The 21,883-nt window shown below is 37.1% G+C and overlaps 2 protein-coding genes and 1 long non-coding RNA gene across 3 annotated transcripts in view; 2 read left to right on the top strand and 1 right to left on the bottom strand.

Annotated features, from left to right (window-relative positions):
- Positions 1 to 959, top strand: part of LOC115483900 (uncharacterized) — an 8,891-nt gene extending 7,932 nt beyond the window's left edge. The window contains exon 4 of the long non-coding RNA XR_003944638.2: positions 746 to 959. This is a non-coding gene — a long non-coding RNA (uncharacterized LOC115483900). The remainder of the gene's footprint in view (positions 1 to 745) is intronic.
- DNAI3 (dynein axonemal intermediate chain 3) overlaps positions 1 to 17,297 on the bottom strand; it is a 22,096-nt gene extending 4,799 nt beyond the window's left edge. The window contains exons 1-16 of the mRNA XM_050977515.1: positions 17,201 to 17,297; positions 16,914 to 16,952; positions 13,255 to 13,436; positions 12,620 to 12,724; positions 11,673 to 11,810; positions 9,974 to 10,173; positions 9,621 to 9,737; positions 8,761 to 8,945; positions 7,711 to 7,835; positions 7,520 to 7,609; positions 6,963 to 7,076; positions 5,425 to 5,553; positions 3,420 to 3,493; positions 1,980 to 2,127; positions 1,447 to 1,534; positions 648 to 778 (exon numbers count right to left, since the gene is read on the bottom strand). Coding sequence (XP_050833472.1) covers positions 648 to 778; positions 1,447 to 1,534; positions 1,980 to 2,127; positions 3,420 to 3,493; positions 5,425 to 5,553; positions 6,963 to 7,076; positions 7,520 to 7,609; positions 7,711 to 7,835; positions 8,761 to 8,945; positions 9,621 to 9,737; positions 9,974 to 10,173; positions 11,673 to 11,810; positions 12,620 to 12,724; positions 13,255 to 13,436; positions 16,914 to 16,952; positions 17,201 to 17,297 — 1,962 coding nt within the window. The remainder of the gene's footprint in view (positions 1 to 647; positions 779 to 1,446; positions 1,535 to 1,979; positions 2,128 to 3,419; positions 3,494 to 5,424; positions 5,554 to 6,962; positions 7,077 to 7,519; positions 7,610 to 7,710; positions 7,836 to 8,760; positions 8,946 to 9,620; positions 9,738 to 9,973; positions 10,174 to 11,672; positions 11,811 to 12,619; positions 12,725 to 13,254; positions 13,437 to 16,913; positions 16,953 to 17,200) is intronic.
- LOC103814915 (mucolipin-3) overlaps positions 9,674 to 21,883 on the top strand; it is a 27,436-nt gene continuing 15,226 nt past the window's right edge. The window contains exons 1-4 of the mRNA XM_050977517.1: positions 9,674 to 9,762; positions 14,244 to 14,366; positions 14,585 to 14,715; positions 17,786 to 19,227. The gene's annotated coding sequence lies outside the window, so the exon portion shown is untranslated. The remainder of the gene's footprint in view (positions 9,763 to 14,243; positions 14,367 to 14,584; positions 14,716 to 17,785; positions 19,228 to 21,883) is intronic.

Below are 21,883 nucleotides of genomic sequence, written 5' to 3'. Positions count from 1 at the left end.
TGTGTGTCAGCAGTCCTTCCTGCAGAATTAGGTGTTTGGTTTTGATAGTTCATGCTTTGCTCCAGTGTTTAGGGAAAAGCTGACTAGAAGCAAAAAGGTAGCTAGGAGCCTAAATTTAATTCCATATGAACTCAGAATTGGGAAGGACCCATGAATTTTAGTAGCATAGGGTAGGTAGTGGGTTATGAATAGTTGGAATTTCCAAATGGGAAATTAAGTTGGGGGGCAAACTGTGGAATAAATGTTTTCACATGACATGTGGGAAGACGCTAGAAAAAATTACTAATCTTATGTGTTCTGGAATAAGGAAATACTCTTTGGTTCCTAATAGGTGGTCAAGCTCAACATATTTTGGAAATGTCTTCTAATTCTGCTCTTCAAGTAAGGGTTCATAATCTACTGAATATTGGAGGTTTATTATTTTAAGCATGTAGCTAAAAGTATTAACAATGTATTAATAATATAATTAATTAATATTAATAATGTATAAAGTGGAAGTAAAAGGTGGCATGTTCAGAGAGATCTTTTTAGTTATACCTGAAGAAAATATGCAAGTCCATACATTTGTGAAAACTGTTATTTAACTCTTCAATCTTTCAGATATCTTGGATTAACATTTTCATTGGTAATACATTATTTTCACTTACTGCATTTCCAACAAAAAAGTCAGTGGATATGTTCTCTAGCAGTTCCAGATTTTTGCTTGAAGATGCACTCATCTCTGTAAATGGGCTCTCTTTGACAGGTGCTCTTACTGCGCCCCGAGTTCTTGCCCTCCCTGGGAAATGACAGTGACATCTTTTTGTTACACACTGGAATCTATTACACCAAGCAAATCTGTTGTAAAAGTAATTTGTGGATAAGGGGAATTTCAAGAAGAGTTATGAAGAAAGACTGCCAAGTAAAGCAGTAGTTCTGTAGGTTGACTGTTTCCTGGTGGAGTCTCCCCACTGCTGCATCTCTGAGGTCAGTACTTCTTATACCCAGACAATGCTTAGGGCAGCACCCTCCTGTTCTGTGCCAGTTTTACACAGTGCCACTGTCTCTGTGGGATCTGCCCTTACACATCACCCACAGCTGCCACAACCAGGAGCCAACATCTCTGCTCCAGGGAATGGATTATGTTCCTAAAAATAGTTTTCTGTAATGGCTGAAAAGGACATATTGTTTCAGGGATAAAGAGATTGGGTGAGGGATTTGCATAGGCTTTTAAGTGAAACTAGATAGAGTCACTGTGTATATGGGATTGCTCAGTTTGGATTTTTACATGTACATCTCTTCATAGTACATGTAGGTTACACACTGGATACCACTATACTTAAGAAATCTTTTTCTCCAGACGTGTTTAGCTAGACAGTATTTTGTTGCTCAGCTTTTACTATGCCTATACTGAAATACAAGCTTATTAAAACCATTTTCCTCTGTAAGGTGTAATACAGATATTACCTGGGGGTTTGTAGCGATACTGCAGTTTCCTTAAACTGATTCTCGTGGGACCATACTCTGTGTCGTTCTCCCTTTCACGCAGGTTGATCTGTTCAGGAAGAAGTGCATTTGCTCAACCATTTTGTCAGATCTTTGAGGTACAATTCTAAATGACTTTCTGCTGTAATGGAACAGATCTTTGCAGTGTGTTTGTAATACTCCACAAACAGTATTTGCTGCCTCACATACAAGGATGGAAAAAATGGTGTTTGTGTTACCCTCTCCCTATAGGAATTTTGCTTTGTTTCTAGCAAAAAAGCCCAAACAGCCCACCTCCAGTGGTCATGTTTCTCATTAATTAGCTCTTCAAAATGCATTTTATTGAAGTTTCAAAGGAATGTTGAAGTATTTAATTTCATAATCAGAAAGAAAATCAAAAGGAAGTCACAATTTTCTGGAATAAATAGAGTTGGGAAGCAAAATATGTTCCTATGGAGTTCTGGCCAAATCTACAGTTTGGCTCAATCCCTGTGTTCTGTATGTGTGGACACTACCTTTATGAGAGGTTTCCAGGAGAGATCTAAATCCTCATCAGTGTCTGGATCATCACGGGCCATCTGAGATCTTCTCTCCTCCTTTATTTGCTCAGATAAAAATTGTTCACGATGTTCCATGGATGGAATACCCCAAAACAATATTGAGCTGCAAAATAATTGTATAATGTATATTTTATAGTGTTTTGGTTTGCAGCTACATGCAATTTGCCTTCCATTTTAAAGCTTGAGGTTTTTTTAACCTTTTATCTTCAAGCCTTATGTAACAGAAGAGAGTCTGAAAGTCAGACAAAGGCTAGATAATTAATTGCTTCTTTTGCAAATGATGAAATATATTTCTTCATTCACCCTTTCATCAGTTAATTATACCAAAGCAGCTAGATAGTATTCATACAGTTTGCTTATGGACAGTTATTGTATGAACTTACTGCCACAGCCTGGGTGAAATTCCAGAAGGCTGTAGCAGGTAATTTAGTAACTCAAATTGAAGTTCAGTCCCAATTTTTGTGTGTACCAATTAATTTGCTCAAGGCAATTAATTTGTTCAAGGCAAATGGTCCCACTTATATTTGTCATCTCATTGGATTCTTCAGCCCTCCAATTGTTCCTTTTGTTCTACTCAGTGACTTCCCTGTTCTTAACTTCAAAATACTTTCAGTTTGGAACCCTGGTAAGTGAGTAGTTAAAATAATTTCTTCTATGTGTATTACTTACATTACACTGCAAACTTACTAAGAACTGAATTTGCAATCTTACTTTGAAGAATTAAATGAGAAGTCTTCTCTGTTATTTGATTAGGAAAAATAACTTAGCATCATTAAAAAAATTTGCTCTCTCTGACACTCCCTTTGATGTAACTAATACATGATTGAGCCCACCCGTGCAGCCTTGAAGCCTTAAGCCTTCTGACATCCTGAAAGGTAAACATTTATTTCCACTTTTTGCATTCTGCTCCCCTTGCTAGTCTTTCACACAGAATAATAATATAACTATCATGACTATTTGGTCCACAAAAGAGGAGACTCACAAAGAGTAATTCTGCCAGCTAAGTCTCCAAATTTATATATAGTTTAAAGTATTTCTGTAGAAATAAGCCTTAGAATCTTTTAACAGCTTTTTGTGCATGTCACACAAACAAATGAAAGTGTGGGGATGTGGCTTTCCAGGCTAACACGTGTGTGATCAGCACTCTTCTGAAGGGGGTATACACAAAATATAAACATATATATGCAAGGGGTTTCAGTTAATAAACTCTTAATGCCTTTACTGTAAAGGGTTTAACTAGACAAGAATGCAAAGCCCTTGTCTTCTGCATACAGAATTTCATTCAGGATATGCTGATAGGAATCCAGAAATGTGCCAGTTAAATCATGGATTATGCCTGATAAAACTTTTCAAAGGAAACTGGAAGATGTCTTATAGAGTATGTATTGTACATACCAATCAGGGGAGCAAGTTACAAGCTGCAGGTTTTTTTCATCTTTGTTTTCAGAAGTACCGCCTTTTTGGTTTTCCTGAAAGTAACAGTAATAATTATTACAGGGGAAGAAGATGTTGAAAGACAAAAATCACACTCTGATATGTAAGTACTTCAACACATGAAACAGGCTACTAGAAATTAAGCCACTGTTTCTGCTTGGCTAAGGTTTGAATATCAGGGCTCATTAATTTGCAGTTATAAAGTCAAGGTATTTTACAAATATGCTTCAAGTGAACTGATACCAGCTTTGCCTGCTACGCACCTAAAATTCTAAATTAACTTAGTAGGATAAATACTTACCTCTTTAATTTGCCATGTTTGTAACTTCTTTTATGCAGCTTAACCAAAGAGCCAGTAATTGAGAAATTTATCTCCAACAGTTCAGTGTAGTGGGAGTGATGTGCCTTTGCCAAGTTTACATCATGGGTCACCTGTCTTAAATTATCACTTGGCTAGACCTCACTGTGGGATGGTAGTGGTGCCTTCAAATGTTAATTATTGATAGTTTAGTTTGTGTATGTGGGGTTCTGCAGGTTTTATACTATTTATCATTTAGCAAATAGTTATCGGTTTATTGCAAATTAATTTTAATTACTCAGGAAAATAAAGGAAAGGTGTCAGGGGTGACAAGGGATTGTAGGCTAATCAAATCTAACTTCCAGTATATAAAAACAAACATATTTTGGCAAAAACTGTACTTATCAAGTATGTGGCAAAATTTCAGCTAAATTTTTTTTTAAAGCCAAATTAAGCCTACTCTAATTTTCATTCATCAATTTGTCTATCTGGGATTACAATGGTAGTAATGCAGGCAGGCAAAGCTGAATTAGATTCTGGGCATAACTTTGAATACTTTTTCATTAATATGTAATTATAAAACTGCAGTTTTCAGGAACTGTGCCATAAAAACTCCTATGTTGTGCAAAGGCTGACACTTATTCCATGTTTATATAACAAAAAGTATGTCCCAGGACACGTTGCTAAATACTGGCAAAGTGACTTCTTTGTCAGTATTATTTATTAAGCATGGGTCTTCTGTATCTGTTATCCCAGAAGAACACAAAAACAGCCTTCTGAGCCTAAAGTTTGACTAAAAAAAACCCCACCCAAACAACAAAAACCACAACAATGTTCTGCTATCCAATCCCTTTCTTCATGCTTTACATCTGGTACCAGTTAGTATCCATGACTATTACTGTATAAAATAATAATGAACAGAGGGATCAGCTGACATTTGAAGATATATGTGTGCCCCTTTTATCACTTTTCTAGAAATGCCACTAAAGACTGTAGGATCTGTGAAGTCTTAAATTTTTTTCCCAGAAATTTATTGATATATAATTTCCATAAACCTTTTAAAGATTTCTGTTTTCTTCTTTTGGCCTGCTTTTCCACTGCCACTATTTTGCATTTGACTACATTTGCATTTCAAATGAATTTAGCACCATTTGCAATACTTTGATAGTAAATCAGCACCCAGTGCTCCTATAGACCATAAGTTCTTTGGAGCTTTAAAACCATAATGGAAAAAGTAACTTTTGAGTAGACAGGCAGCATCTAGAAAAGTTAAGGTGACTACAATAATGCCATTCTTCGGTATCCAGATATTTAGGTAATTGAAGTTATTGCTTGGAATTCTTAGTGACAAGTTAGATTGCTTGTAGTAGAAATTCAATACATGTTAAATATGGAAAGCTTACTATAATTTTGAATTATGCTTGTCTGTAAAGTTATGGAAATTTTTTTCCAGTATTGGGAGATTCATATCAGACTGAGAGCACAGCACATTTGTAAAGCACAATGAACACAAGAGGCACCAGATTATTAGTATTTGCTAAATGCAGTGAGAAAGAATGAATATAAATAATTAACTCTTTAGTATTTTCTCTTGCATTTACATTAGGATTTCTGAGGTGGTAGATTAGAAAAGCAATAAAAAGAAGAGAAGTGAATTTTTAACCTCACCTCATCGTTACGTGGTAGCCATTGTACATCTGTTGCTGGCTTTGTATGACAATATGGTGTGGAAGAGGCTGCACAGTGTCTCACTAGATGTGGCTCTGTGCTACTGTGCTGGACTTGCTTAGGTGATGGCTAGAAATGTTTTAAGAAAAGATATCTTAGTGTGTTTTCAAAATAAAATAGTAGATCAAAGAATAAAAGGTTACTTTGCTTTCTGTTAACACTTTTTCGTATATTTCAGATCAGTTTATAGCACTTTTTAGGGGTCTAATACCTTCCATTTGAGAAAAAAAAAAAAGGAAAGTATCAAAAGAGGCCTTTGGATATAAAGCTCTAAAAAGATTTCCAACATGCCTCCACAGAAATGCAGACATCATTAATGTCTCCTCTCCTCATAGGGCTTTCTTCTGCTTATCCTCCTTATTGTTTTTTTCCACTGAAATCATCTTCTCATCTTCCAAGCTACTTTTTCTTTGTTCATAAACATCTAGAGTACTTTCAGTATTGCTTTCAGTAACAAACAATATCTGTATTTAACAGGCTTTGAAAGGTAAGAGTGGAAGGTATGTTGGTGCCTGTTAAAGAACAGACTCACTAAAACATAAGTTGCACAAAATGCAGTAAAACTTGTAAGCTGTACTAATCAGGTAGAAATTATACCATGATAATTGTGATAATGGTTTGATTTCATGAACTCATCAGGTTTCTTATCCTTTCTAGTGTCTCATTGCAAAGATTATCTACTTCCCTCCCTTGAGTCAGGATACTCTCACCTGTTTTTCCTCCACAGACACACAGATACTCTGCAATATACTTACAACAGAAGCATTTAACATATTAATAGCTGTTATCTTGATTTCATAGAATCATAGAATGTTAAAGGGTTGGAGTGGACCTTAAAGATCATCTAGACCCAGGCCCCAGCCATGGACAGGGACATATCCCACTAGACCAGGTTGCTCAAGGCCTTTTCCAGCCTGGCTTTGAACACTGTCAGGGTTGGGACACCCACAGCCTCCCTGGGAAACCTGTGCCAATGTCTCTCCACCCTTACAAAGTAAACAATTTCTTCCAAATATCTAACCTAAAATTCCTCTCTTTAAATTTTTCCCCATTACTCATTGTCCTGTCACTACAGTTGCAAACCAAGAGTCCTTCTCTGGCTTCCCTCTAGATTCCCTTCAGATACTGGAAGGTTGCCATGAGGCCTTTATGCAACCTTCTCTTCTCTAGGCTGAACAGCCCCAACTTTCTCAGCTTGTCTTTGCAGAGGAAGTGCTCCAGTGCTCTGATCAGCTGTGTGGCCCTTCTCTGGACTTGCTCCACCAGTTCATGTCCTTCTAGTGTTGGCACTATCAGAGCTGGATGCAGTGCTTGGAGTGGGATCTCACCAGAGCAGAGTATGGACAAAACCCCTTCCCTTGCCCTGCTGACCACACTGCTTTGGATGCAGCCCAGGATTCTGCTGGTGTTGTGTGCTGCCAGTGCTCACTGCTGGGGAACCCCTGTACACCATATCCAACCATCAGCCCCAGAGTTACCTCAGTCACCACTGCTGCTCTTGGCTCACCCTCTGACGAGTCAGTGATTTCATCAGCAACAGGCTTTGTACTTTCCAGCTTTTCTTCATGTTTAGAAATATCCCACAATACAACCTACAGTGAGAAATTACTGTATTACAGTTTATATTTGAATATATGTATTAATACACTGCACGTTAATATGCTTTTTTTTCAAATCATGGAGGTTTGGGAAAACAGAGGAAATTCACTTTCTGCACTAGAATTTATGAAGTCTTTAAAGTATTTTCTCTTCAGCTTGATGCAATCAGAAGAAAGGTTACATTTGGCTCTAAAAACAAGTCTTTACGACTTGACCTATTTATCAGAACAACAAAGAAGCATTGTACAGTAGTGGCTCAGCTATGGAATAACCAGGCATAGCTTCAGTCCAGGATAAGGGAGCTTCAAGACTCTGTGACATCTGTCTTCTGTCTGTCACTGTGTCACTATGGATGTTGAGTACATATCTTCACCCTTATTTTTATACTGGAAGAAAATACAGAAATATGCAATTTTATTTTTAAAGATCGAAAAACCTGTCCATCAACACAGCCACCAGCAATGATATTTGGATTACTTGGACTGAACTGAAAGCAGCAAATATCTTCAGGAGCCTTCAACACCAACTAGAGAGAAGAAAAACAAGATAGTTGAGAAATAGTCACACCATTTGTTTGTTCTCATGTTATTTAAATATTTGGCATATTTAAAAGTCATGATTAAATACCTGGAGGCATTGAGGGTCAAACAAACTCCAGAGAAGTATAACTGACTGGTGTAGCAATGATTTATTAGAAAGGTTAACTTGTTCTTCATAGGAAAGCTGTTCTCTTGCTGACAGTGCTATAATCCCTAATCAAAAGAGAAAATAAATTTTCTCAAAAGAGACAATTCAAGTTTCAACACATTGATAATTATCCTAAATTACTTATATTTATACCTTCTGAATACAGTGAAAAAAAACCCACCAAGCAGGAAAGAAACCCCAAACAAACCAACCATGTATATTTCTTTTTTTTTTTCAGATCACCTTTGAGGAGACTATTTTTGTTACTTAACATTAGGTTATTTTAAAATGAGTCATAGAACCTATGCATCAGGATAAAACTCCTGTTTTTTCGTTCATGCTCCTCAGTGGTGGAGTACTGCACCTGAAATGATGTGACAGGCATATAGTCCTGGCCACCCACCATGAAAACAAACCTTTGTAACCCAATTCATTTCTTACCCAGGCTGCAGTGTTGGCTAGCAGTATGCTGGGAGCTGAGGCATTTTTATAGAACTTAACTGTGCCTTTAGGTCTGGCTGTGCAGAGCAATGATGCACAGCAGGGAGCAGGAGTTGACATTTTGTGTGTCTTGTGATGCTCCCTGGCACTCGGCAGAGCCCTGTCCTGCTGTGGCTGTGACATTCCTCACCAGTATTACGCAGTGCTGCAAGAGCCAGGCATGGGCACAAGCACACTGGTATGCAGGGCCAGCTGAAGAGTCTGGCACCACAACCCTGCTAAAATGAGCCTCATGGGGGAAGTTTCTCTCACCTATAATCCCCATTTGTACATTAGGGTAAAGTACTTTGCATGGCCCATATGAATTCTAGAAAGAATTTGTCTCATTTTTCATTTTGCCTCAAATTGGCAATTCAAACAGGGATACTAAATCAGTTTTGATTTCTTTTTAAATTTGAAAGCTGATGATTTTATGAAAGATGCATATTTTGTAGGTGTCATATAATACCCATCATTGAAAACTCAAATCAGTGCTGTTAACTGCATTACCATAAATGGTTGGATGCCAGCGAACGCAGCTAATGGTTCTGTTCTTGAGATACTGCACATCTGTAAACAATTGGTATTCTTTAAGATAAACATCTGGCTTGCCTTCTTCTTGGTCTTCTGCTAGGGCCTTCCAGTCATCAAAAAAAACATTCATAATTTCATTTTGCTGCAGTGCAATTTCCACTCTGTTTTGTGAAAAGAACAGTTAACACTTCAATAATCCAGATGTGACTACTCAATAGTAGAATTAAAAATATTTCCGTAAAGTGGTAGCTTCTATATTTCACAAAATTATGGTCACTTAGTTTAAAAATCAAGTGTTAATTCCTCAGTGACGTATCACCGCAAGGAAACAATCTTCTGTTTAAACAGAGATAGCTACTGTATCAAGAATTTATCTTCAGTTCTTCGTGGACCAAGTACAGAGTAATTATTCAATTCTTTGTGCAAAAATGTCATTAAGTAGGACTTGTCCCACTTAATGGCACATGGCTAAGGGCATAACCATGGGTAGGACAGCACCTTTGCTCACTGCACAATCATCTGCTTGAGTGGGCAGTGTTTAAAAGATCAGCTTTGCTGTTTGTTTGAAAAGACCTATCACTATGAACTTTAGCGGTTCTGATATCTATTTAAAGCAACATTCCTATCTATATAGCATAGACTTCATGGGTATTGCCATAAACAAGTATTAAGTTATTGTTTGTTAATATTATAATAAAAAAAAGGAAAAAAGTATAATAGAAACAAAAAATAAAATTGTTATTTGACTAGACCAATGATCCATTCAGACAAGAGTACTTGCTTGTATTCTGTATTATTTCAGGTAGTCTTCAAATGTACTGCTGCAATAATTTTACCTTATTTGTACTGCTGTAAGAAATTTTTTCAGCCTCTCAGACGACAGACTCTCTGCTTTTGCTTCATTTGACAACAGCCTTGGATAATACTGTGTGGATGCATTTTTTGGATAGGTCCTACCCAATTGGAATAAATTTGAATGTAAGTATAGAAAACATTTCAAAGACAAACCTATGTAGTGTGTAAGATTTAAATATATATTTTTTCTAGACGCTTTTAGAAAATATTTAAGAAAAAAGATGCATCCAGTTTTGTTCTATTAATCAATGTGTAACTGAATAACTCCAGAATTTTAGTTAAGAAACAGTGCATAGCTTAAGAAATCAGCTGATAAATGTTTTCTCATACTTACCATTTTGTCTGAGTACTAGCTTCTCTTAGTTTTGGAACCATTTGTACCCCTACATCCCTTTCAAGCAATTTAATACTGAAAGTATCATCTTCATATGCTGTGCATTCAGCATAGCTCTCTTTTTCATCTGCAGCATTCTTGTCAGTAAATGTAATGGGTGCACCAAACTTCCTGCGAACTCGAGAGATCTTGTACTTAATCTGGAAAAGACACATTTCCATGGCTAGCAGAAAAGAAAGTTTTTGGAAAGTTCATTCTTTAAAATAGATGCATTCATGTAATTGTAGAATTAGTTCCACTAACAACTTCTGCGTTGAGCTTACTCATATTTCTGCATTTTGAAATTCTGAAGTGCTCTTCTAAATAAACTACATATGTAATAGAAGACAGGTTTGTGTTTGTAAAACTAGAAGTTGTAGCATTTTTGGATTACTGATAGTAGGACAAGAGAATTACATTTTCTAATTCATCCAGTATTAAAACTGCACATTTAATTAAAGGATTGATTTACAGAAAGCCTCATATAATACTGAATTAGGCTTCCACGACCTAATTTTCAGCTCTACCCTCTTAGTGGAATTCTCAACTTTGGAAGAGGTATTTCAACTTCCTCTGCAGTGCCTAGGGTGAGAAAAGTACTCTGAAGAAAATGCAGAAAGGTTCAGAGGAGTTTCCTTATGTTGAGAAGTAGAAAGGATGAAGGGACATGTCTTGATTTCTGCCTACAAAGAGAAGTAGGTCCTTGATTTTAGGTGGTAGAGAGGTATTGCTTTGTCTTGGTTTCATATCCAGGTACTTTTTCCCAGCACCACCCACAGAATTGGAAAGCAAAGTAAGCTAAAAATACTTTTGAGTGGACCCTGCCAACAATGCAGAATGCAGAATATGGAATTCTTGGACAGTGCATGTATTAAATTGAATGACTGTGAAACAGCTTTAGAGCAATCAGACATCTTTTTAGGTGTATGCAAGATGTTCAGTTGCTGAGAACTATCAAAACTTAGCCAGTCTTCCCTGAAGAGGGACTTAGGTACTGATTAAAAATCACTCATGGACAGTTAGATACTTGGAGATGCCTCACACATCACCAATTAGGTGACAGCTGTGAGTGGATCTAGTTTTGGACATATAATCTTCTCTCTCTCTCTCTCTCTCTCTATATATATATATATCTATATATATATATATATATATATAATCTGTATATGTAATTAATTAAATGTAGATGTGATTAATCAAATATGTCCTTCTGCAAATACCTGTGGATACTTAAAGACTGTTTCATGCTACTTAAATGCCATTCATATACTAGAACTGTTCACTGAGCTTCATGGAAACAGAGCAAAGACTCCCATTGTCATCTGGCCACTTGGTAAATTGAGCAAAAAGTGGCAGAGGTGCCAGTGATCAAAGATGATCAGGACTTCTGACCTTGGACCTTAAAAAGTAGTTATGTCCAAGGTGGTGATACATGCCTAGTTTGCAAGACTTAGAGAACAGAGTTCAAAATAAAAGTTTTTGCAACACTTACAGCTTTTGTTAAAAGTTTAGCTATTTCTCTACTTCACTCTGTTAGTTTTCTTGAAAGACCTCAAGAAAAACTAGGATTTCAGCTTCCAATTTCCTGACTTGTTGCTTTTTTAAAATAAACATAGGGGGTTTACATTTATTTCATTGACTAACATCTGTTGATTCTGACCTTTGTTTCCCTTTCTTGAAGAGATTCTTCTTCAACTTCCTTTTCACTGCCAAGGGAAACCCAAGGTTTGCGGACTTCTGGAGTTTCCTCTATGTTTTCTTCTTCTGTTTCCTCTTTTTCTTCTGCAGCTGCTAAAGACTGTGATATCAAACAGTGAGAAATGGTACTTCTTCAAAAGTTTGTTACTGAAATGGAAGTATTAATTAGAAACCCAGGTTTCAGTCTAACTCAAACATTCTTACTTTTGTCTCATTGCAGTGAGTCTGGGCATGCTGTGCCCCTGGGCAGGGCTGGATTGGGTCCTGTTCATTTGTGCATTAGAATCTTCCAGTAATATTTAGTATTTAACTAATGAAGAGAGACTGTTGTCTTGAAAGAAAATAATTTTATACAAAAAAAATTTATAGTGACTTTTTTCCATTGGGGCCTCTAGCCTGGAACTGCATTTTACTTTCTTAATTTTTGCTTCTCCTGATTTCCTGATGCTGGATGGCAAACTCATATTGAAAATTATATAATCTTTCTATAAAAAATCTCCTATGGTGCAGTGTACAAGTTCTATTTATCTAGAGCTATTTAGAACTCAATAACATTTTCATGATTTGAAGAATATATTCATAGATATTATGAAAAATAAGTATAACACTTATATGAAAATGCTCTATATGTTTATTTTCAGTTATTTTTATGTCTGAGAAAACTGATTATTGGCAGAGAAAATGAATGCTTATGATAAAAATGTAGCAGTGGGGGTTATACTGGCCCTCTGAAGTTAAATGCAAAAACTTAATTTAGCCCTTCTCAGAATAAAATATATTTTTCCATTATCAGCTTAACCATTAGAGAAATACTGGGTGCTTAACAACACTATTCCTGACATTTTTGTTTGAGACTAGATTCTGAAATATTTATAGATAGAACAATGCTCTGGTATACTTGGATTTTACCTTTAGAAAGTTTTCCTTGGCTTCTTCAGAAGCAACAATATAAAAGTTCTCTCCATACTGGAAGCTTGGATCAAAAACTACCAAGAGTTCTTCCCCTGGATATTCCTATTTTAATGAAAAAAAATTAGTGGAAAACTGAAAACAAACAATACTCAAACATAAGGTTGTGACTGGAAAAGCTACCACCAATTTAGTATGTTAGGTTAATTTTGTATTCTTAGTGGAGAATTTCATGTGCCAATTGAAAGGAATAGATGGGGTTTATTTTGTAATAAAAATAAGTCTGGGACAAAACTAATCTTTCATACAGACAATTAAGCAGAAAATAAACTGTTTTAATGATTTTCAAAACATAGGCCATGAATTAGGGGAAGCCAAGTATGGTTTGCTCAGTCAGTTCACAGAATCAAAACTAATATACGTTACTTTTAGTGTATTTTCAATCTGAAGTTAGTAAAAAAAAAAGCATGGCAAGCCATGAGAAACTGAGTCAACCATGGTCCATGACCTCTAGCACTCAGATATTACAGCATCAGTGTGTTTACACAGAGTCAAACAAGAACAGACCCACTCTTCAAAAGAATGGACACTCTGAGAGCATAAGTCTTAAAGTGAGAATGAAATATGCTACATACTAGGATAACTTGTTTGAAAGGGAAGAAATCAGAAGATTTAGCTCTTGTTTTCAGGTCTTGAATTATGTCCTCTTTTTTAATACACTTGAAATTATTTTCTACTGTGACATCTTCATCAGGTCGGCAGTTAAAAATTTCTTGGGTCTTTGCAGTCAAAACCAAAGGAAAGATTTCTGGGTGGCCTTTGAAGAAAAGCAAAATTGCATGATAACTTCAGAGTGTTGTTTAAACATGCACATATACTTTGATAAGTCTATGTCTTTATTGTTTGTAGCATAATGCCTTTGAATCTCTCAGCTTTGTTTCTGGTATTTTAGAAGGCATGAAATACAAATTATGTTTACTTTATTAATCTTTGAAAATACTCTACCCAATGTTTTGCACGTAATGAATATGATTTCCCTGGTGTGGGGGGCATTTTTTCTTCTTGATGAACAGGTTATTAACAACTTCAGTGAAAAATCTTTAATGGGTTGATTTTAATATATTAAGGGCAAAATGGCATGGTTCTGACTTAAGAAGGCTTTGAATAGATACCCTGTGGTCCTTCCTTGTAGGGCAGCACCATATTAAGCCAAATCTAGGCAAGGATGCTTTTCTGATTTTGGACTTTCATCTTGCTCCCATTGAGTTCAGAGCGCAGGAGAGACTATTTCTCACAAATCAAATGAGACTAAAGCAAGCTCACTGAGATTAAAGTTAGATATTTATTTTCAGTTCAACTGGAGAATGTTGTTTTCTACACACATGATGTCTGTTAGGCTCATTCATTTTAACTCAGAACAAGATAAGAAATATCTTTGTGCTAGCACAGATAACTTGGTTGGTCTGGGGGAGGCTGGATGCAGTTAGGTGACCTGTCAGCTGTGCTCTGCAAACCCTCAATCTGAGGATAGCATGCAGTGCTCCTTATTGTGTGTGCCAGCTGTATGTGAGCAGGGCAATGTGTATAATGCTGGTCTTTCTCACATTACATCTTCTGTCTCCAGTTTGCATTACAGCTCCAAGGGGCTAAGATCACTCTAGGCCCTGCTAGTTGAATCCTGCCCCTGAGACTCCTCCTTTGCTACACTGCCCTGCTAGCAGACTCATGCTCTGTCTCAGCTGCCCTGGTAAGAGCATTCCTCATGAAGGCCACTACATTTTTGCCTGAGCAGGTTAGCAGATGTTCATCCTTTTGGTGAACTGGAAATTAAAAGACTTATGGATGTGTATACTGTTTTACTGTACAGAAATGTGCTGGCTGTTGTGATAATAGCTGATACTTTCTATCTTTGTTTCAGTCTCTTTTCTTAGTTTAAATTACTTAGTATTTTATTTTAATTCTCAGCACCTGTGAGGCTTTTCCTCTTTGTGCCTGCCTGGAAGAGTTGACATACCTCAAATGATGATTGTGACCAGCTGTGTCAGCATGTTTTCAGAAGTCATCTCTAATCTAAGCCAACAAGGACTCACAAAATGGTAAATCCTCCTTAATCTCTGCATAATCCTATCACATAATACATTATGTTTGATGAATCTGACATTTATCCTTTAAAATCTTCCAGTGCTGCTACTCCACTGCATCTGCTCTGCCATAGTCATCACTAAAATTAATGGCATGCCTGATGTTTCTGGTGCATGCTACACTGTTCCAAGTATGGATTACTTAGTGTCCACTACTTATTTCATAGCACCTACAATCTGTAGCATGCATACATAGGCCATTAGTTCACTTTCATCACAAACTGTAATCATATTGCATGATTTTCCTCTTTGATATCTTGGGAGATTTCCAGGATTTCTGTGGGGATGCTTCAAGAAAATACAGAATCATAGGTATGTTGATTGAGAAAGACCTCCAAGTCATCTGGTCCAAACTCACTGTTGCTAACACCAGGCCTCAAAAATCCCAGCCAGGAGTAATGGCTGTTTTAGACATTATTCTTTGTAAAAATAAACTTTTATGGTGCTGTTTTTTAAATGCTGAAACATGTGTACAGCCTTGTGCATAAATGCTAATGCTGAAGAAAATCCTTTTAAAGAGATATGGGTTTCCTTGCCAAATGAAACAATACAAGCATGCATTAAAGTTAAGCAAGAATACAGTGGACATCACTACAAGAGGAAACAGAGTAAGACAGATACTCTAAGTGCATTTTTTTCCAACTCTCTATTGCTATAAGCCCAAGCTAAAAACAAAGCAATGATCAGAATTAAAATTATACCTTTCAGTCTAAAGAACTAAAATTCTATATTGCAGAATATTATTTTTAACAGAATCTATATTATAAGGAGCAGATACTGGAGTTCTTACATTATAAACATTTTTATTGAATGCTCTTTTCCAGTAAAAAGTGTGTAACATCTGACCATAGGCTTCACATTATTTTTCTGTTTGAAAATTGTACCTGTATCATTTGTAACAGTCAGCAGCTCTTAGTGCTAGGAGGTCTTCACAAAAGGCCAAGAAACTCTAAGGAAGAAGTAAAGAACACTTGCATGCCTAAGGAGTGTGTGCACAGTGTTTAAATCTTGCACAGGCAGTGTTTGCTTACACCAGTGTTGTTTTCCTGCTTTCAGCACTGGGTTCCTAGCAGCAGTTTAGCTGCTCGAGCTCTAACCTCATTTGCCAGTAGGTGGAGGTACAATTCTCTCTTACTAACAATCTCCTGAAACACTGAGAACACATTTTTAAAGTACCACTTGAATCATTGGAGGGATCACTTTTTGTGCACTTTCATTAACTGCAGCTTAGCCGTTTTGGTGATGCTAACCAGGGAACAATTTTCACCCACTGCTCATAGGATTATGGAGGAAAACAAGTGATTTGCAGTTTCTTTTTCTTTTGTGTATTCCTTGTTTGCCACTCTGTTTTAGCTTTTAACAATAAAAGCTGTATTGTTACAAGCCAATTAATAAGATAACCCTTTGGACTGTTCCTGTAAACCAGAGATAAATTTTACTTTGGTATCAATTTAAGTTATATCTGAGGAATAATTGCACAAATTGTGTCAGAAGAAAAATATAATCCGAAATATAGAAAATAACAAACCATTGAAAATCATTTGGTGTCTAAGCAAAAGGAATATATTTAAATTTGGATAATTGCATACTTTCAGCCCTTAATTATAACCATGCTTAAAACTGAACTTTACTTGAACATAAGCCTAATTGTGACTTTTAAATGGTTAATTTTTTTCCTCTACAAAGAAAAAAAGATGCTAATCGATGTCTATTGGTATCTATGATTAAGAACCCAACCACAAGTGGTATGCTAAAATAATCTTCTAATGAAATTTAATAATGGTTTGACAAAGATCCAAGATCAATGAAATATTTTAAAAAATCATGTTTTTCTTTCAATTGGTAAACTATTTCTAATTGCAAATGTTTTGCACCCTATAATTCTGTTATGATGCTTATTTCCCCCATACCAATTCCTCTCAAACCAAGAAAAAAACCTCTCCTAAAACCCATACCTGTTTCCTGCTGCACTGCCTATTTCCCAGAGAGCCACTGTAATTACTGTGATAGCTGCATTTCAAAATAGTTTCTATTTTTTCCCATTCATTAAAAAATACTTGCTTCTTATTCTCTGCATTGGTAACACTGAAGCTTCAAACTGCTTTGAGTATTCCAGAACTACTACTTTAAAGCTCAGTCATCATAGCACTTACCTATACTGGCCATAGAAAGATCAACTTCATCCTTTTTACCTGAAATATAATGAAATGATGTTATCAGTAGTGTTGGTTACAGAACTATAACGTGTAAATTTACCTCTCTCAGTTATTTATATAAAATACCATATTCTAATTGATCTCGTGTTTTTTAATGCATGGGGCCAAAATAATTAAGGTAGATCTCATGTGAGCCCAGATTGCTGCTTGTTTCCTTGTTGCTGTACCTTACATACCAAGATGTGTTTCTTTTTCCTTTTCATGACTCCTTAGCTTTGTTTTACCTTTCTGTTTCTTTGCTGCTGTTTTTGAACCTTTCAAGGCAGTCTTGCTGGATTTGACACTTGACATTTTTTCAGATTTCTCTAGAGAAAGATACATGTCATTAATAATTTTAAATAGACAACAGAATGCACTATGTATGAGTGAAAATTTTGTCCATGACTTTATGTAGCTTATCATGAGAATAATAATTTCATATGCAGCTAAAGGTATGTTTCATTGTTTTAAATCATAAGTATTTTCATATCATGTGTGATAGATGGAAAAACTGTTTACAAATGAACACTGACTGTCCAAAAGAGTGGCAGATTTAATTAGGATAGAGGTTTTCCTTACTGAAAGCTGAGGACCTGGGAAAGTGGGAAGAGCGTGGGTGAAAATTCACCAGTTATGAACGTTTGTCTCAGTGTTTGTATGTGTAAACCATTACTCAGCTGCACAAAGCATTTCTATTTCCAGCTGATTTTTCAGTGCAGCTCTGCGGAGTTCAAACTCGGGGAGATGTATGCCTGATTAAATGGAGCAACCTCACGGCAGGAGATGATATTGTATAGAAGGCTACTTGTGTTTCATTTGCTCTCCTTCAGCCCAATATCTGAAGAAAGGATTAGAACAGAAGAGCAGGAAAGACTCAGTTCCACGGCAAGAAGAAACGCAGTTCAGCCTGCCCGCTGCTCAGGCTGGACAGCACCATCATGTGGGACGTGCTCACATAGCAGCCGATGGAAAAACTAAATCAGGATGGCCCAAATTCTCTTAGAGTGTTACAATCGTTCGATGTTAGTATTGGAGAGCCAGAGGCGTTCAGATGGGATGAGGACAATGAGCTCTCACATTGTATCCTCCCTCTCCGTGTGTGTATTTTTAATGAATTTTCAGAGATATGTATAATCTTTCAAAGGAGCCTATACAATCTGCTTACCTTCTAGCTCTGAAACACTCAGGCCCACCTCACCGAGAGTGCACATCAGCTTAGATGGTCCTTTTTCCTTATTTAAAAAGGAAAGCTGTCCAAAGCTCTTTCTTATCTAGCTATCTTCTTGCATACTTTACATATAAAAATTGTGACCCATTTTGTAAATGGGTTCTGTGACTATTCTAATTTGAAACCAACATTTATGCTGCTGTATAGAAGAGATAGGATAGGAGGGCAGCTGTTGTAGAAATTAGTTGAAGGACAATATAAACCATCTCATATATATTCCAGTCACAATGTCTTAATTCACCATTTCATAATTATGCACTGAGACAAACATGGTTTGGAAATTTTGAGTGAGTTCCTCTGAGTATCCTAATCTCTAGGTCACATGAACGGAGGAAACACTGAGAAGGCTGACAGAAGTCACATTCCATGTTTAATAAAGTAACTCACAAATAAAAACATCCCTTTCCTTTCAACAGATTTCAAGCATATTTTACCTATAAAAACAGTTAAAATTCTTGAAAAGGGTGTCCCAGTAATCAGTTTCCCCTCCACTGAAAGGAGGAGGTACAGAGGTAGTTGCAGCAGTACAGAGAGCAGGGCCCTGGTGCTGAAGCTGGTGTCAGTGCCTGTTGCATGTATTTGCATTTGTTAATACAAATTGCCCCTGTTTAAGGGCTGCAGATGGACAGAGCAGGCAGTGGGACTGGTGGTGCTTCCCTCTGGGATGCACAGGGCCTCCCAGCCAGAGAGCAGATAGAAAATTACAGACTGCTTTTCCTGCTCTACAGTGTCCCCAGTACCCTATCGCCCTGCCCTCCATCCTCCTGTGGCCAATTGATTGTCAGGGCTCAGGAAACAGGGAAGGCCTGCAGAGGAAGAGAAAGAAAGCCTGCAGAGCTTCCAGAAACTTCTCTGGAAGCATAACCAGGCCCACAGCCATTCACAAAGCCTAGATGAAAGTTGGTTTTTACACAGGAATATGGTAACATCCAGGTGTTCCCTTCAGGAAGCACACACACACCAAACTTTTGAATATATATTGAGGAGAAGCCTTTTGTACCTCACCTCTTCCAAAAAAGAATAATAGTATAGGAGTCCCAATAGGTAAGTTAAAAGCTACTATTTTCAGTAGTTACCTCTTAGTTTGGGGGTTTGCTTTTTTCCCCCTCCAAGTTTTTATACAAAATACTAAATGCTATCAAGAAAGCCATGGAAAAAAACCGTTCTATATTAATGGACTGTCTGAAAATGTGACCAAAGCAATTGATTTCTTATTCTATGGTTAGTTCCTATTCTCTTAGGGGTATTTCTATACTGCTTATTTAAAAAGGACTTGTCAATGCACACACAAATGTATTATGCCTTTCCATTATGTTTATAAAATTTTATGATTCTATGATTGAGAATAGGATGGAAACAACATTTAAATTAACATAATTTGTAAATTTTAAGAGTGTATAATCTATATAAAATTATATATTTTGGATTATTTCAAAATTAATTTTGAAAATTAATTGTCATAAATATTGCCATGTATTTTATTTTTAGAAAGTAAGTAATATTTAGGTTTCATTAATTATGTTCAGTCTAGTTTTTCAGCAGTTTTTCAGTGGAACACAGTGTTACATTATATAATCGCTAAAGTCTGGGTAAATATTTGACAACTTTGTTTGACATTTAATAGCCTAGTTTGTTTACAGATGGCTCTAATAATTTGAACATTAGGCTTAAGAGGAAAAAATAAGATCAGAGTGTTCTCCTAATCATTTAATGTACTGAAACATTTACAGCTAAAAACAAATCCGTGAAGTTGCTAGGTTTCTGCAAAAGGCAAAAACTAATTAGCTATCTGTTCTGCAAAAGATGCTGCCTGATTTTAGGACACAGAATGATTCATTAGTTGCCTAATTGAATGATTTAAGGTCAAGTTTGTGTGCATTACTATTTTAGGACTGTAATTTACTATAATTTGGAAAGACAGAAGAATTGGATGCATGTCCATTTTACAAAAGCACTACAAGGAAAGGATCAAAACCATGTGCTAATTGCTTATTTTGTTGTATCACTAGCAAGCTAAAAACCACATTTCTGTTGGCAAACATTTTGGAACTTGTTAAAAATACCATTTTGAAAATTACTTTGTCTCTCCAGAAATTCACATGCAATGTTGCCTTTAATTAAATTTGTTCTATTTTGCTCTACACAAAGAGCAAATAATACAAAATTATGAAAATTTATTACTAATCCTTGTGCATATTTGGACACAGCTTCACTGTATAAGTTGTAGAGAGTAAAGCTGAAATTTTGACAACTGCCAAATCATTTCAGCATATAAATAGTTCAGCTTGAATGTACCTGGTTTCACACTTACAACTTTTCATTAAATCAGGCTTACTTGAGCCTGGTGTTGATTTTCTTATTTGATAGAAACCAGTAGGTGTAGTTACAGTACCTGGGATGGTGAGTACAAAATGTGTAAAATTAGCTTAAGAATTAATAAGAAAGCCATAAGAGAACAAAATGGAAAACTTCTCTAGAATGTTGGCTAATACTGTGTTCTGATTCTCTCCTTTGTTTTACTTGAAGAGAAATAGATTACAATTGGAAAAGGTATAACAAGGACGACTGAAGACATAGAACATATTTTGTACTGGGAATAAACCAGGATTATTTTTAGCCTGAGAATGATATGATAGATGTCAGTGAAATCACAAGAGACTCAGAGAAAGTGACCAGGAGATGCTGATTCATGGTCCTAACATGAGATTGAGCTGGCATCACATGAGCTTACGGATGTGGAACAAACAACTGGGAACAAACAACAGGACTGCAGAAGGGTTTCATTGCACAATAAGTGTGAATTTGAAAATATACTGCCTGTGGACAGGACAGCTGCCAGAGGCACACAATTTCAGAACGTAACAGGGCAAACTAACAGATGAAAAATTGAGGGCTACTAAAAATAATATATCTGGCTGTAGAAATTGAACCACAAATCAAAAAAAAAAAAAAAAAGTGCAAAGAGTGGAAATACTACTTTAAATATGACTTTACCATTATCTTACCCAGACAGAACTTCTGGTATGAGCCAGCACAGCTGGTTAGGTCATTAAAATATTGTAACAATTTGGTTGGTACTTAAAAAGTTACTAAGTATGACATAGAAGTTGTCATAACATGGTCCTGCCAGGATCCAAACAGTAACATATGTTGCAGTGTCGCGACTTTTGAAACAGAAATGCTATACTGTAGCATAGATAAGACTTCTTTAAGCAGAAGTAAGAAAAATAACCATCTCATCTTTGATCTGTGAGCTGGGTCGCTGTACAGGATCCCGCCTGGGGAGCTGGGCTGGGTGCGGGTTTGGGGGGTTTGTAGCAGCCCGGGGGGCTCTGCGGGGCCGGGCAGGGCTCGCAGGCCCCGCTGCCCTCCGCCCTTCGGCACAGCCCCTCGGGGCGGCGGAGGCGGCTGGGCCGCACGGGGCAGCGGCAGGCTCAGCGCCTGTGCCCTGCCGGCTGCTGCCCGGTGCTCGGGGATCGGGCATCGCTCACCGCCGCCACAGCGCGGCCGGGTCCCCTCCGTGCCCTTTGTCCCCTACCTGCGCGGCACCGAACCCGGCCCGGCGCGTCCCCGGCGGCGCGCGGTTGTCATGGCGACGGGGCCGGCGGTGATTGACGGCTCGGAGAGGCAATCGGCGCCCTGCTCTGCAAACCCGCCCCCCGCGGCGGCAGCCTGAAGGGACGCGCCAGACAAGAACTAC

Source organism: Serinus canaria, chromosome 8 (assembly GCF_022539315.1).
Source record: "Serinus canaria isolate serCan28SL12 chromosome 8, serCan2020, whole genome shotgun sequence".
NCBI classification, from domain to species: Eukaryota; Metazoa; Chordata; class Aves; order Passeriformes; family Fringillidae; genus Serinus; species Serinus canaria.
This window is presented reverse-complemented; position numbering and strand designations above follow the sequence as displayed.